The sequence below is a fragment of the Macrosteles quadrilineatus genome, unplaced genomic scaffold (assembly GCF_028750875.1).
Source record: "Macrosteles quadrilineatus isolate MER2022 unplaced genomic scaffold, UCM_ALF_1.0 Scaffold_5__1_contigs__length_97177068, whole genome shotgun sequence".
NCBI classification, from domain to species: domain Eukaryota; kingdom Metazoa; phylum Arthropoda; class Insecta; order Hemiptera; family Cicadellidae; genus Macrosteles; species Macrosteles quadrilineatus.
Window position 1 is genome coordinate 39,281,617 of NW_026542598.1, and position 16,084 is coordinate 39,297,700.

General features: G+C 33.4%; 1 protein-coding gene across 1 annotated transcript in view; it reads left to right on the forward strand.

Annotated features, from left to right (window-relative positions):
* The window catches only part of LOC128993947 (intraflagellar transport protein 122 homolog), a 78,050-nt gene that overhangs the window by 3,303 nt on the left and 58,663 nt on the right, over positions 1 to 16,084 (forward strand). The window contains exons 3-9 of the mRNA XM_054418090.1: positions 1,069 to 1,178; positions 1,969 to 2,089; positions 3,024 to 3,246; positions 3,679 to 3,731; positions 7,666 to 7,741; positions 8,479 to 8,673; positions 12,773 to 12,861. Coding sequence (XP_054274065.1) covers positions 1,069 to 1,178; positions 1,969 to 2,089; positions 3,024 to 3,246; positions 3,679 to 3,731; positions 7,666 to 7,741; positions 8,479 to 8,673; positions 12,773 to 12,861 — 867 coding nt within the window. The remainder of the gene's footprint in view (positions 1 to 1,068; positions 1,179 to 1,968; positions 2,090 to 3,023; positions 3,247 to 3,678; positions 3,732 to 7,665; positions 7,742 to 8,478; positions 8,674 to 12,772; positions 12,862 to 16,084) is intronic.

Sequence of the window (16,084 nt, forward strand, 5' to 3'; positions counted from 1 at the left end):
AAATTGAAATTTAAAATGCCAATAATCAATTAATAGATATGTAAGATGAAGGTAAATCATGTATGTCAAATGTTTTATTCGAAGATTTGGTAAGTTTTTCTCATATCAGCCTACACAAGATTTAAAATTAATCAAAACCAAAATGGTGGTATCCACTACTTGCCAGATTTAAAAGTCATATAACTTAAACGTTTCTATTAAGGCTATAAAAGTTGAATTTTGTTTTTAAAAGCGTTGGCGGATGTGTAACTATTATATGCAACAGATGTAAAGATTAAAATGTTTCTATTTTGTGTCCTCTTCCCGTTGCAAAGCACGGGTACAACAGCTAGTCACTTAATAAAATCCATTTGTGATTTTGCGGACGAAAATGTAAAATGTTACAGTAATTACAAAAATGGTGAAATATTTACTAAAATACTCTACAAAAAAAGTCTATCTCGCCCAGCCGCTAGAGAATACGTTGACGAGGTACAGCTAACTGTGTCAAAAGTTTAATAAAAAAAAATTCAAAAAAAAATTCCCAAAAACTTCAAAAATTTCCAAAATAGTTTCAAAAAAAATTTTTTTATAAAATAATATAAAAAAATATATTTTTTGGTTTCGGATTAAGCAGACTTTCGGATTACCGAAGTTCGGATTATCGGGACTCCACTACTATTTTTCTAGACTCCCGTTCTAGAAAACCACTAAGAACTAAATACTTGATGACGAGAACTAGCCGATCCAATTATCAAGCATGCTATAAGAGAAAAAACCTTTAGGTAGCCGACAGTGAATATAAATATTGGATATAAAAGCGTTTTTGCTAAATACAATTGTCAATTTGGCCCACGCTTGTAACATCAACGTAATATAGGCTATGTTGAAAACTGGTGACTTTCAAAACTGTACTAGGCTATAAAGAATTTTACAAATTTATTATAGTAGTTTCATATGATGAATTGGCTGCACAATCTTTGTTGGATTATCTTTCTCCCCAAAATAAATACTATTTGACTTGTTGAAATATTTTCTTACTGGTGACAAATGTTCGTAACTTCACATCGGTTTTTATTTCTTTTGCAGTATTTACGACCTGTGTTTCAACCCTGACGGCTCACAGCTGGTTGTTGCCGCAGGACAGCGAGTGCTTGTCTACGACACCAGCAACGGCTCCCTGATACAACCACTGAAAGGTAAATATCGGACAGTGAAATGACCGGAAGTACGGCCAAAATGTGACGTAAAGGGCCTACCTGCTAATGGGAAAGGTGGTGATGGAAATTATTTTGAATAAACTTTAATGTCCAACGATGAAGAGGAAGAGAATTAGGCCTAACAGATTTATTGTAAGTGTATGAATGTTATCTAGATTGATACAGATTGATCTTGTAGCATGCTTTCGTACACGCGTTGAAAAATATGCTATGAAATGCTTCACCAACAATTAATAGCTGAGTAGACATCCAATCCCGTATCAAAGCTGTAGCCAGTTTTATAATGAAAATGAACGCAGTTAATCAGTTACTAATTTCTGTTGACCTAGCCACTAACTGAACAATTCAAATTGATAGGATAACTTATTGAAAACTATGGATTTTTTGAAAAGTTAATATTTTTTTGTTTTTGCTAAGGAGTAGATTTCTTTCTAGTTTGGACATTTTTCAGAGAGTAAGTTGAAGAAAAATTATTGATAATTATAGCATCCGATTATCTTTTGTATCAAATGCGGCGGTACCATAATAGCCTACCAAAATGTTGCATGGTGAAAATCAAATTTTGACAGAAGCACTCAGTGAGTGTAAATTACGCTTTTTTAATTTTAAAAATTAGCTACAACTGGTCTAAATAGATGGAATATCCACTTTAGAACCAAAAGTCATAGGTAATAATGAACTTAGTGTTAGAAAATAAATTAGGTAGGTAGTAATTAATTTACTGTTTGCCTAATTATTTTTGACACACAAATTTTATTTGTCCACTTAGGTCATAAGGATTCGGTGTATTGTGTTTGCTATGCCAAAGACGGCAAGAGGTTTGCCTCAGGAAGTGCTGACAAGACTGTTATCATATGGACATCCAAGTTGGAGGGTGTGTTGAAATACAAGTAAGCATTTTGTCAATTTTATTTTTTTTTCTAATTGTATCTAAATTTTACATTTCTAGAGACACTATTAGTACACCTTCACATGTGTGTGTATTCACAGTTATTTATACGTACGTACTTTAGTATTATAGTGTTGTACGAGAACACAACAGAAACCTGTAGTCAGATCAGTTTTAGGTCAAATTAGTTATGGTTAAATCCCCAAACATTTTGAATCCTACAATTTACCTCTAAATCACAAATCCTCAATTGAACACTAATTTGATAAAGTCTTAGACCACAAAGAAGGGGTACAGAGGAAACTTGTTATGAGACAACTTTGTGCTTTCACCTTTAGTATGTTGTGCCGGAAATATACTTAGGCAAGCAAGGAAGAGCCAGAGTGGCAAGCACTGTGGCGAAATTCATATTGCACAAGGCATAGGGTCTTCCTCTTTTACGTGAGCGTTGTAGTACATGCGGGCAAAGTGTGTGGTGTTTCACTGCCCTAGACACCAGCAAATAGTGCTAGACACCACTTAAACGCACCATTAAATGTTTGCTCTGTACCTTACTTCTCTTTGCTTGCTTGAACTTATAAAATTAAATCTCAAAACTGTTTCTGGAATGTTCCAGAATTGCAACAACATCGCGAATCACGATTATTCCCTACAATTGCAATATTGTGATATTTTTGTTCTAAAAATTGCCAAACACTTCAGTTACCTATTTCTGAAATAAACAATTTTCACTTTTTTAAATTCCCTAATTCCATTATATTCACTGTCTTGAACTAATGTGTGTAATGTGTTAGTGCTCACAAAGGTGTAATTGAGTTGATATTCAAGATTCAGTTCTTGAACCCAGCAGATCAAATTTTTCTTGAGCTTCAGTGGTTTGACTGCAACACTATAAATTACCAAAGCTGGTTATTGACACCCTGTGTTATTGATAGCCATAGTGACGCGGTACAATGTCTGGCCTACAACCCTGTGACACACCATCTAGTGAGTTGCGCCGTCAGCGACTTCGCCTTCTGGGTGGCCGAGGCCAAAGCCGTCACCAAGCACAAGACCTCACGGGTCAACGCTTGCGCTTGGAGCAGCGATGGACAACATCTAGCGCTGGGCCTGGCCGTTGGTGCTGTCAGCATACGCAACAAGGCGGGAGAGGAGAAGGTACAGTCATGTCATTATATCATGTAATTTGTTGGGAAAGTTGCTGTTAGAGCTGTTCTTGTGATTTAGAGATCCTTCGCAATATGCATACAAGAATCCTTTTTGTTGACTCACTTTTATTTTTTGATTCAGTCTATATTCTAGAATGATGAACTTTGAATTATAGTTTCTCTGTAAATAACTAGGCTATTTATTTTCTTTGGAAGGATATACAAGTTCTCTATGTAAAAGATTTAATCGCATTATCTAGGAAATAATTTAGTCAATAGGTCCTGGGCAAATAATATTTCTAAGACATATTACAACATTTGTAACTAAACGTAGCTAATCATTTCACTTAGGCTAACTGTATTTTTGACTTTTTTGTATTTATCTAAAAGTTGAAAATGATGTCAGTGACAGTGAAATATTCTAATGTTTGGTTTTCACCAGGTTAGAATCGACAGACCAAATGCTGTGTGGGCACTCGCCTTCAGTCCTAGCAAGTAAGTAGCCTGGTAAATAATCTTTTCTTGAGAAACCTGTCTGAACCAACAACTTTCTGTTACATTTTCAAGATTCAAAATCCAACTCGAAAGAGAATACTGTAGTTGTAAAATTTGCCATGGTCGGTAAAAAATAAGATTTGACATAAATATATTCAAAAAATATTGAAAACTTGTGTTTCCTTGATTAAAACGTATTGTCAAAAAAAGTCTGAATGAGAGTTGAGGAAAGAGCAAGTATTCTCAGTTAGATAAATAGTTGATGAACCCAGCACATCATTATTAATATCAGATTTTTTTAGAGTTTGACACTTGGTAAAAGATTTATTTTAAATTCATTAGGTTGGTTAACACTAACATTAGCATATGTTTCCGATGGGTAAAACTTGATTGGACTCGTCTAGTCAATTGTGTGAAAGATGATTCACTGTTGGTTGTTATCACACTTACGAGACACGTTCATACTACCAAGGCTCTGATATACCAAGGCATCTATTATATTATTAAAGTGATACAATCAAATTTTATGTAAACGGTTAACATAATTTAACAAATAAAAATATAGGCATATGGCACATCAAAATGAAGCTTAGATTGTGTAGATTTGCCGAAAAGTATTGATATGGAAGAATTTCCTAAGGGCTCTGCCCCACAGGCTGATTTCCAAAGGGCTGCGCCTGGCATGCTTCCAATGTTTAAATGATTTAATTTAATTAGTTAATGAAACAGCTGGTCAGTACAAGGAACTGGTGTTTATTTATTTACTTGAAAAATATGTTTGTGACTCTTTATGTAGATTGAGGAGGGTTATGTTTGGTTTTAAAGTGAGGTTGTATAGCCTACGTTTTGTAAAGTATTGCTCAATGTATAATTTTTTACTTTCTCCCCCTATACCATAGTATATGGAGAAAGTATTGTTTTCGTCAAAATTTTCGAGTTTGAGTTTTGAGTGGATATATTCGTTTTGGGTCCCACTGGACCCAAAAAAGTGGTTTTCAAAGTGATGTCTGTGTGTGTGTCTGTGTGTCTGGATGTGTACAGAGCTAGGGACTACACCTGTGGTCCGATTTCGATGAAATTTGGTATGTAGGTTCTAATCCATGGTATCTCCAGGCGTTTTTTTTCATTTTTTTGAACTTTTGATTTTTAATGGGGATTTTCCCATAAAAAACCGGAAAAATCTGATTTTCTCAAAAATGGCCTGAACGATTTTGATAAAAATTTAGTATGTTGTAGCCCATTAAAGTCTGAACGAAATGGTACAAATCCCATTTCTGTAAAAATTACGGTTCAAAAGTTATTGTAAATTATGTTATTTTCCCATAAAAACCCCATAAAACGATGAAAAATAAGATTTTTTTTTTAAGAATCTGGTTTTGATTTAACATAGTATGTTATGTTTCTTACAATTTCGATAGTTTTTTTTTATATTTTATAAATTTTGATTTTAACCCTTAATTTGGCAAACAAATCTTTTTTTGAAAACTGCTTTTTCCTTGCAATATTTCAATCAAAAGGGTCCAAAGGAACTTCAAAAAAATAATTTTAAAATTCTTACAAGTATTTTTCACAATTTTTTCATGTGTGCCATTTTTGACACTTTGCCAAAGATGCGGAGATTTCTCTAGGAATCTCATGTTGAATTAAATACAACAAGTTTATCTGTATAGCACTTAAAAATAAACTTTAGGGTTTGAATAAGTCGACATTATCAAAATAGTATAAAAGTCATTATAAAAATGAACTAAAATGTATACACATGTAAAACCTCTACAAAACTATGTGATTACAATAGAAAATACGTTATTATATAATTTATTGATATTTTATTAGTCATGCCAATCAGGAAAATCTTTTGAAATTTCATTAGAGTATGTCCATAAAGTAACGGCCTCCAATTTTTAGGAAATCCCACAAAACAATTGCTATTTTCTTTCAGTTACAGCACAGCCTCGCATTACACTTTGAACACTCTATCGAAGATTTTTTATTTTTGCAAAATCTACATCGACCTCTTGATGTATACAAAGAAAGAGTAGTGTCCAACGCCATCAAAGCGTACATTGTCAACATACATCAGAGCAGCTGGTGTGAGAAGAAGTAAATCCTTGTCTTTTAGAACTTGTCTTTTACTCCTTTCTTTGGTTAGGATTCAAAAATCCCATACCTAAAATTTTTTAGTGACATATTGTCTTGCTGGTTTTTAGTTTAATTATTTTCAACGTGGCATCAATGCGTTATTCCACGATATGTCGATATGGTGAGCAAATATTTGTAAGTACCAAAGTCTTTATCAGAATGCACAATTAACTTTCATCGAAGAAGATTCACTTTCAAGAAAACTCTTTTTGGTAGATATTTGTTGCCATGGATGGTCAGGATTTTTTGTAAAGCCAAGGTCTTTTCTAAACAGCCTAGTGAAAAATCTTTCCTCACAAAAACATTTTAATTTTACAATTTGTGGAAATAAGAGACATACATTTACAAATATAAATACCTTTCACTGTTTTATAAACAGTGTGCCACTTTAGACGCGCTCAATAAACTAAAAAAAAATAACTGCATCTTTGGTAATGTCCCATTTTTGGCACGCCCAAAAATTTTCATTGTTTCCTGGTTCTTTGGCAATGTGCCATTTTTGTCACACTCAAATTGTTTAGTTTATAAAAAAATCAATATTCATATTTTAGCTAATTACTGACCTGGGTTATGTTTTCTCATCTTTAATTTGTGCAAATCACTTAGATATATACGTAAACAGCCTAAAATATTGAAATAAGAAGTAATTTACTAACCTTCCACACTAAGCCTCCATACTTCCTTTTCTATATGTTGGTGTCAAGTGATAGTAATTTCCAAAACATCCATTATAGTGCAATAAACCATAATAGCAATAGGCAAAGAACCTTTGGACGCCGTTTGTTGGAATTAAAAAGTTAACAGGCGAGCGTGCCATTTTTTTGAATCCTCATGTGCCAATAATGGCACGCTGTCAAATTAAGGGTTAAATGGGGATTTTCCCATAAAACCCCATAAAATAACGGAAAAATAGGATTTTTTTTAAATGGCCCGAACGATTTTGATAAAAATTGAGTATGTTATAGTCCTTTATATTCTGAACAAAATGGTACAAATCCCATTCCTGTAAAAATTAGGGTTCAAAAGTTATTGTAAATTATGTTATTTTTCCCATAAAAACCCCATAAAATAACGGAAAATCGGATTTTCCCAAAAATGGCCCGAACAATTTTGATAAAAATGTAGTATGTTATAGTCCTTAAATTCTGAACAAAATTGTACAAATCCCATTTCCGTATATTTACTGTCACCGCTTACACATGATAAAGGTTGTTGACAAACTTATGGGAGAACGTATGTGTCAGAATGCTGATACAGTTTATTTAATTTATGTAGTAAGCTACATGTGAAGAGGCTTGACTAAAATTTAAGAATTATGGTAAAACATGTCATTCATGAAGCATCAATATGAAGCATTTGATGCTATTGCTATACTAAGGTATGTTGTCATATTCTTATGGATCTATTAACATCAAAAGTAGGGGTTTGAAAGTAAGTAGGTTTACGCTTTTAAATCAGTTTATATTTTAAAACTAAGTCATAGAGTTGCTGTATTTTAAAACACACATCATCACCACTTTAATAGCTCTCTCGGTCACATTTTCTTCCTGTTGCAAAGCACGGGTATAGCAGCTTGTCTCTCATAAAAAGGGATCATCACGTTACCAAGGAAAAAATCCACTACCAAAACCAAGGCACAGTCATACTACCAAGGACAAAAGACGATTTTCATTTGTTTACCAATGTGATAATAAATCACTAATAGGTTTTTAGCTGATAATAATCTTACTTAAACTCTTAAACTATCCCAACTCTCATAAACTGAAATGCATAAACCAAATGTTTTTTTTTTCAGGGATGAAAACGGTGACATTCTCTGTGTTACTGATTGGGGGCAGGCCATGTCGTTCTATACTGTCACCGGGAAATTGGTAAGTTAAGTTAAAAACCATTCTTTTACTTTTTCAATCATATTTTTTTACAGCCAGTAAATAAAAAATACCTATAGCTGTGTATTTTGGCCACACTTGCACCAAACCTCAAATTTCTTGTAGTAAAATCCATAAATGTATGTGCCTAATTTATTTGAGAATTGAGTGCATAGTTTGCTGAAGAACTAATTTAGCAAATTATCAATTGTCTACTAATAAAAGGTTGAATACTTTTTTACGTCTTCAATCCGAGTCGTCTTTTTCTGATGACTATAGTTTCGGGGCAATCTGTCCCATTATCAAATCTTCTGTCTTATTAATTACTGTTAAAAAAACATTGGTCGTTGCATTCCACATGTAGTACATACACACACTGCCACGCAAAACATTTATATTTACACGAAACAATATAACATTTAATACTTTTGGCCGGCCTAAACAAATTACTAACATCGTGCGGATTGGTCATGAAATAGTGGTTGGGGTAAGAGAGTCTAACATACATTGATATGTTTTCTGTAATGTTTAGTTATCGTTCGTGAACTCAATAGACCATTCACCAGCTTCCAAATCAGTAAGAAATGGCAAATTAACTAAACCAACATAGACCATCAAAAGACATGATTTGCATTAGAAATGTATTATGTTGATGATGATTAAGTTATATTGATTGATCGAGAGAGTTGTAAGTAATTAGTCTTTGTAACACCGACTGTTAGGAAGTTTTTGTTTGCTAGGTTGGCAAGGAGCGCAGTTTAGGCAGTGAGCCTCTATGTGTCCGCTACTTGGACCACGGAGAGTACATCTTGTTGAGTGGCAGTGACAACTGCTGCCACCTGGTGACTAAGGATGGTATCAAGTTGGGGGTGGTCGGTGACCAACAGAGCTCCTGGGTCTGGTGCTGTGCAGCTCGGCCTAACTCCAACTATGTGGTGAGTCTTTTACGGTTGGATTATGTATTTGTACAAAGGTTGTCTAAATAACTTCTTGATCAGCATTGTACTTGAAATCCACGGAAAGTAAATAAAAGAAACGTCTTATACTGTAACACTTAAAACATATATTTACGCATTTACTGTTACTCACAAGACGGTAAATATACAAAAAACTGGTAAGTGGTGATCGATTTTGATTGGACACTCTAATCATCATCATACCCAATAAAATCAAACATGCAAAAAAATATATATATATTTAAAATATATATTTTATATATATATATATTTACATATAAATAATTGAAAACATTATAAAAACATAAGTACCCTTTTTAAATTCATTTTTAATTAACCCTAGCAGTGGCCAACCGTCGCCTGGTGACGGTATGACGTTGATGCTTAGAATGGTCAATGTCGTCTGGTGACGGTATGGGCCGAAATTTTTTTAACGGTAAAAAAACACTTACAATCAACTCAGATGAGAATAATATATATACCATTCGAAAGATCACATTCTGAACTTTCATTTGATTACATAAACAAACCCTGTAGCAGGTATATAACAATGTCACGACGATTAGAAATCAAATGAAATTTTGGCGCGGTACGACTTTTGCAGCCGACACTTGGGAACTGGCAAAACACGTCTTGTTTGGCATTACCCTGCTCGGGTAATTTTCGTCTTGGGATGTTGCGGGTGGTACCACTGGATAGCCATTGATTTTATCTTCATTGTGGTAGTGATATTTATAACTAAATATTGATTGCACAATCGGTACGATTTTATGAAAACAGCTGTTTTCGGAATTTCTAACAAATGGCCAACAGTCGTCTGGTGACAGTATGGAAAATACGAATTATATACAGTGAAAGTTATTATTACTAGTCATATAGTATATCATTTTGAAGAGGAAGAAATTTAGATTCAGAGAGTGGCAGCCCTGCACTCAGGGTTATTTCTGTATGCTCGCATGTAGACGACAAGTGAGTCATTACTGCTACAGTCTGTCAGCTGTCTTGTATTGCCATTGTTTGTTTGTGTTGTTGCCGGTAATAGTTTTATCCGCGATTTATTACTAAATATGTTATTAGTTCGTAGTGTTAGTGTCAGTGAAGTGTTGTGTGTGTGTATAACAGTAATCTTCATGCATAAATATTACTGAATTGTGTGAAATAGTGTTCATAAAAGGTTGTATTTTGTTAGCATCATGTCTTAAAATGACGATTCTGACATTCAGAGATTGTTGTACCTATATAATGATATACCCAAGGTGTTATACATTTTTATAAAGGTAAATGAATACACTACAACATGTTTATAATGGTTTGGGGGTAAAAAATTTTGTAAAAAAGTTATAGCCTATACTAAATAGGCCTACTACTGTATTTTGTTAGCATCATGTTCAAAAATGATGATTCTGACATTCAGAGGTGCTATATATGCTATATAATGATTTACCCAATGTGTTATACATTTTTATAAAGGTAAATGAATACACTACAACATGTTTATATTGGTTTGGGTGTACAAAATTTGGTAAAAAAATTATATAGGCTACTAAATACTGTACACTACATTTTCTCGAAATGCGCAAAAAATTCAAAACGTTCTCAAATTGATACATAATCATAGGTGAAAATAACTTTTTACCATCATACTTATGACTTTTTTGGATTCCTTACTTCATTAGCTTTACAAATATGTAGGCTACATATCATCAGCCTACATAATGTTTCACAACACAAGCAAACACTGTAGGCTATAGTTTACACTTATTTGCGGTTTTGCGGTTATTGTATTATTATGTCTCTATTACGTACCTACAAAAAAAAAAAATATTTCTAACTTGTTGTTATACATTTTTATGTAGGTAATTGAATACACTACAAGATTATTATGTTGGTTTGAAGTAAACAAATTTGGTACAAAAGTTGTATACTAAGTACTGTGAATTTTTTTCTCGAGAAATCGCTAAAATATAAAAACATTATTTTATATACGTATGTTTATAGGTAAAAAATTATTTTTACCATAAACTTTATGACTTTTTTTGATTCCTTACTTCATTAGCTTTACAAACATGTATATATCATTATTAGTATACACATATATTATAGAACTTTTTACAACATAAACTAACATTGCACGGCTTTCAATTTTTTTGATTCTCCGTTTGTCATTATATTTCGCCCCAAAAACTTATAAAAAAAAATATTTTCCTAACATGTCATATATTTCTATGTAGGGAATTAGATTGTCTACAAAATGTATATAATGAATTTCCCATACAAAAATCCGTAGAAAAAAAATGCAGAGGCCGCTTTTGAAATTTCAAAAAAAAAATTCAATTTTTTTTATTTTTTTCACTTTACCGATAAAATACACTGTCTAAATCATTATGATATTACTATTTCTAGATTCTCCTGTTCTTTCCGAACAAAATGAATATGAGGTTGGCTAGGTTTACTTGTACGGTAGAATTTTTACGAATTTTCAAAAAATGGTCTGCAAAATCGCCAAAATGGGTTGGCCATTCCCCACTTCTAACATTGGCCACTGCTAGGGTTAATAAACAACATGTTTCGACATGTCAACTTTTCATTCAATGACCCATCGATTAGTAAATATACCAATGTCAAACAAAGATTTTGAAAAAGAGAAAAACATCATCCTATATTTAGCCTTGAAAAATGGATACAAATCTTCTATAATTGAAAAAATGATTCGAAGGAAAATTAAAAAGAAATCTGAAACACAAAGATCAATTGGAGAAAACAATAGAAAAGAATATATTTGCATACCCCATAGTACAACCATAAACAAAGCAACAAGAAAAACCTTCCAAAATTCAAATTTGAAAATAAGTTACAGAACAAAAAATAATGCCTTTCAGATGATAAAAAACAAAATTTCTAATGAAGCACATAACAACCAAGTTAAAGATATAAACAAATCAGGCATTTATCAAATTAAATGTTCAGACTGCAACAAATCCTACATTGGCCAAACAAGTCGTAGCTTTAAGAAAAGGTTCCAGGAACACATACAAGCGTTAAAATCAGGTAACAAAACTACAATGAAATCAAATTTTGCAGAGCACCTAATCGAAACTCGACATGAGTACAAAAATATAAATGAAAATTTAGAAATTCTAGAATATGAAAGAAATAAAACAAAATTAAATGTCAAAGAAGATTTTCATATATACAAAAATTACAAAAAATACCCTCAAAATTTATTGAATACCATGAACATAAATAAAACAAATCCGATATTTGAAAAAATCCTACAGTTACAATAAAACTAAAACATTATATAATATACACAAAATTAAACAAAGATTAAATCAAGATCCTCTAAATTCTAAGTTAACTTAACATATGACTATTTATTCCTTTCATTAATTATTTTTGTTATTGTATTTGTAAATGTAAACATGACTATGACCTAAGTGTCGAAACATGTCGTTTATTAATTAAAAATGAATTTAAAAAGGGTACTTATGTTTTTATAATGTTTTCAATTATTTATATAGTAGTAGCCCTAACCACAATCATACTTAATATTTACATATATACATATATTTGAACAAATGGTGTTTTTAGCCTCTGGGGACATCAAAATGTAAAGTAAATCGGTCCCGGATCCAGGTCTTACCATGAGACCTACACTAATAGCATATTCGCTATATGGGAAATTCGCTAAAAGAGGAAGAACATTGTGCTTGAATCAGATTTGAACTATGCTTAGCCACAACAGAAGCTTTGTCGAGATCTTAATTTACAGACAGTTATTGTACATCTTTAATCTTTTGTGTACCATAGCTGGAATACCATGAGTTTAGCTATAACTCCGTCTTAGCAAAATTTTATAAACAATTTTTTGTCCTGCTAATAATTCTACATCTACTTCTATTTTCTTACAATGGTTTAATTCATACACAAATGGTACAAATATTTTTCATTTAATTATTTACAAATAGGGGACTTGTCTCAAAATTAGTATTTTACTCCAAGATATACCTCAAAAACATTTAAAACATATCCTACATAAACTAGACAATCCAAAAAGTCATTTTCTAATCTTTTCCAGGCCTTAGGATGTCAAGATGGGACTATTGCGTACTACCAACTTGTGTTCAGTACTGTACATGGTCTTTATAAGGAGAGATATGCTTACAGGTAGGGTTAACAGTATTTATACTATAGATTTAGCACTATATTTAAGTTAACATGCAAAAAATGATCAGGTTTGTAGTTGGGATGAAAGGCTTCTCAGAAAAGAGTTCTTTCTGTCATAGCAAACACAACAACTTTTGGCCTATCCACGTAAGCCTTGAAGCCTTGTTCCAACAAAAATCATTAACTAGGCTTTTGTGAGATTACGTTGACTACAAAAAATAAGTATTTTAGAATTTGTCATTGAGAGAGCATTTTTCACATTATAATATGTTCACAGTATAATATGAAGTAAATAAAGTGTAGATAAATAACAACACAAAGACAGATAATCCATTAAAAAAATTTATTATGGTTTCTTAAGCTACGCATTATATAAAGTAGCTTTTTCTTTTCTATCTAAGAGAGATACATCTTAAGTTTTTGAATTATCTTTCATTGCTTGAGCCTTTGTTCTTGCAAGAGTTCTTATTCTATCCTTTAATACATTTTGTCACGGAGTGTGGCATTTTTTATTAGAGAAAAGAGCACTTGCGCAAGAACAAAAGCTACTAAAAAAAACTCATACGTTTCTTGCATTGGGGAAATAAATTGAAGAAATTATCTAGAGTGAAGACTTTTACTTTTACAAATCGTGTAATAGTGCCATGGGCCTAGGAATTATACATTAGATAGGTACCTATTCAGTTTTTGATAAGCAATAAATCTCCAAAACGAATTGTTATCCAATAAAATTAGAAAGGCAGACCCTTAATTTAAGGTTTTTACGCTGAAACTAAACAACAATTTTTCTACGGAATGTTTTTGGAGGGTAAATATTTCCTGCGTGTTTGTTTAATGTCTTCTTGACTTGATTAAAAGCACGTCTTAAGATAGGCTCTGAACTACAGTGGCACAAGATTGTCGCATAGCGAAAGCCAATTGGTAATTTGAACTTGTAGGTAAAGGATAGAAATGCTCCAGCCACTAGGCCAACTCTGCTTGAACAACCTTTTCCTCAGTAACCTGAAGTAAGCAGATCCATGTCTTACTTTTTTTGCATCCTCATGTTATTCTATGAACCTAACTAATTCACCTATTTATCGGCCACCCTATCTTTAGTCATCAGTCAGTTCTGTGTAGTAGCAGTACACGTGTCCATGAGGAGGGTTGGGGATCAGTTGAACGTTTCTCCCAGACAGTCGCGGGTAGTCACTGTAAGCTAGACGGTAATGCTCCTTCCAGCCAAGGCTCCTCGCGAGTCTAGCAGCGTACTCGTTGACACAGCACGTAGTGAGAGCTTTAAACCCTGCAGTCTTTGCTTCTTGCATACTTCTCTCTACTAGTCTACGAGCCACTCCTCGCCCCCTCCATTCCTCCGTCACCAACGCTTCCTTTAGCTTTATCCACCTCTGCGGCAACTTATCCAACTGCTCCTGCTCCTGGATGGTGATAAACTCTAAGAACTTTTCCAGCTGAAACATCACATTTAATTAGTCTAAATTGAGAAACAACTTTTGTCAAAGTGATAAAAAAACCAGGGTGAGTGAGAAACAAAAAATTGTACATTAATTTTGATTACCGAGAAAAAGTCTATCACCAATTGAGATAGTGACGCTACCTAGGTGTATTTTTCAACCAAAATATAAGTGACGGATGAGTGAAGAATGGCGTAAGATGATCTGTGTAGCTTTGTTACTAAGATCAGCTGTTTCTTAGTCAGGATCATGTTTAAAGCCCAATGATCAGCAACAGCTGAGTCAGTGGCGAATCTAGAACAGTCACAAGGGGGGGGGTGAACTGGGGGGTTCGGGGGTACCCCCCTGAAAAATTTGTGTAAACCAAGTCTTCAAAATGCCAGTTTTATACCATTTCTTTGTCCAAAGTTAGTGTGACAAATTATTTTACGCTAATGTATGCTCGAGGGGGGTGGGCACCCCCTTTGCCCCCCCTCTGAATCCGCCACTGAGCTGGGTCTAGTTTTAAACCATCAAAAAGCTACTGGTCTTTTTTAGGATCAAACCGGCAACCTTTTGATTGTTGGGCGAGCACTTTTAAACCACTCAGCTGCCACCACTCATTTGGAGTAATGCTAATAGCCTATGGTTGGGTGTCAATTTATAAACAGGATGAGATTAATAATTAAGATCACAAATATAATAAAGAGATTTACAGGAGACAATCACAATGTTTTGAATCTGAAAAATCTGAGATTGTCCTTGAATTTTATTTTCATAACTTGCTGGACAATCGAAACCCCCTCAATCAAATTCCCCCCTGAGGTTCCTGAAATTGTGTCATTTGTGTTTGGAAATTTAACAGAATTATTGGAAAATCTATTGGAAGTGAACTCAAAATGATTTCATGAATGGGAAAATATAATATAACATAATTCAGTTGTATTACACATACAAACATATGGCAAAATAAATTAATCACTTCCTGGTTTGGGATAGTAAAATAAATTAAAAAGACAAATAAAATACCTCAAGTTGCTCTGGAGACGGGTCTGGTTCTCGGGTAATGGTCGCATGAACCTTGTTGGCTGCAAACCCGATGATGTTTCCTTGTCCATCTTCTGCCACAAAGATTAAGTCCTCATGGCTATAGTTTGGCTTTACCGATCTCCGAGCGGTGATTCCAAACATACGGCAAAGCGGGACAGAGTCCCGTAACTCTATGTACAAAGGCTGTATTCTATCATAGTCTTCAGGGGCCTCCAGTTTGGTGATGGTGACTTCCATTGCATCTGTCAATTTGGAATTGTTTTACTGATTGTTACTTGTAAAGCTTTAAGCCCTAAAGGGCATCAAAAGTAACAGTACAGTACAGTATACTCCTGATTAACCGAGGTTGTTGGGGCCGAGACTACTAAGGTTACCGAGAATCTTGGATAACACAGAAGTCGCTTAGATTTTAAAGTTAGGGCCAGTTAGGGGTAATATTTCACGAAGGAAGTTAAATAATACTTGTGATATGATAAGTGTTTTAAAAATACAGTATTGAGGAAATATGAACAAATGGAAGTTTTTTCATACATTTCAAAAAATATAGGTTGTGTTATTAGAGAAAACAGGAACAAAAACATACTCAATATTCCATTTATTGTCTTGAAAACCTTTAAATACATTATTAAAATAATGAGAACCCTCAATTGGATCTAAGTCCTAAAGGCTGATTTAAGTGAAACCATAAAGTGTGTGGAATAAGATGTTCAATTTCATACAAAAATATGTATTGGTAATCA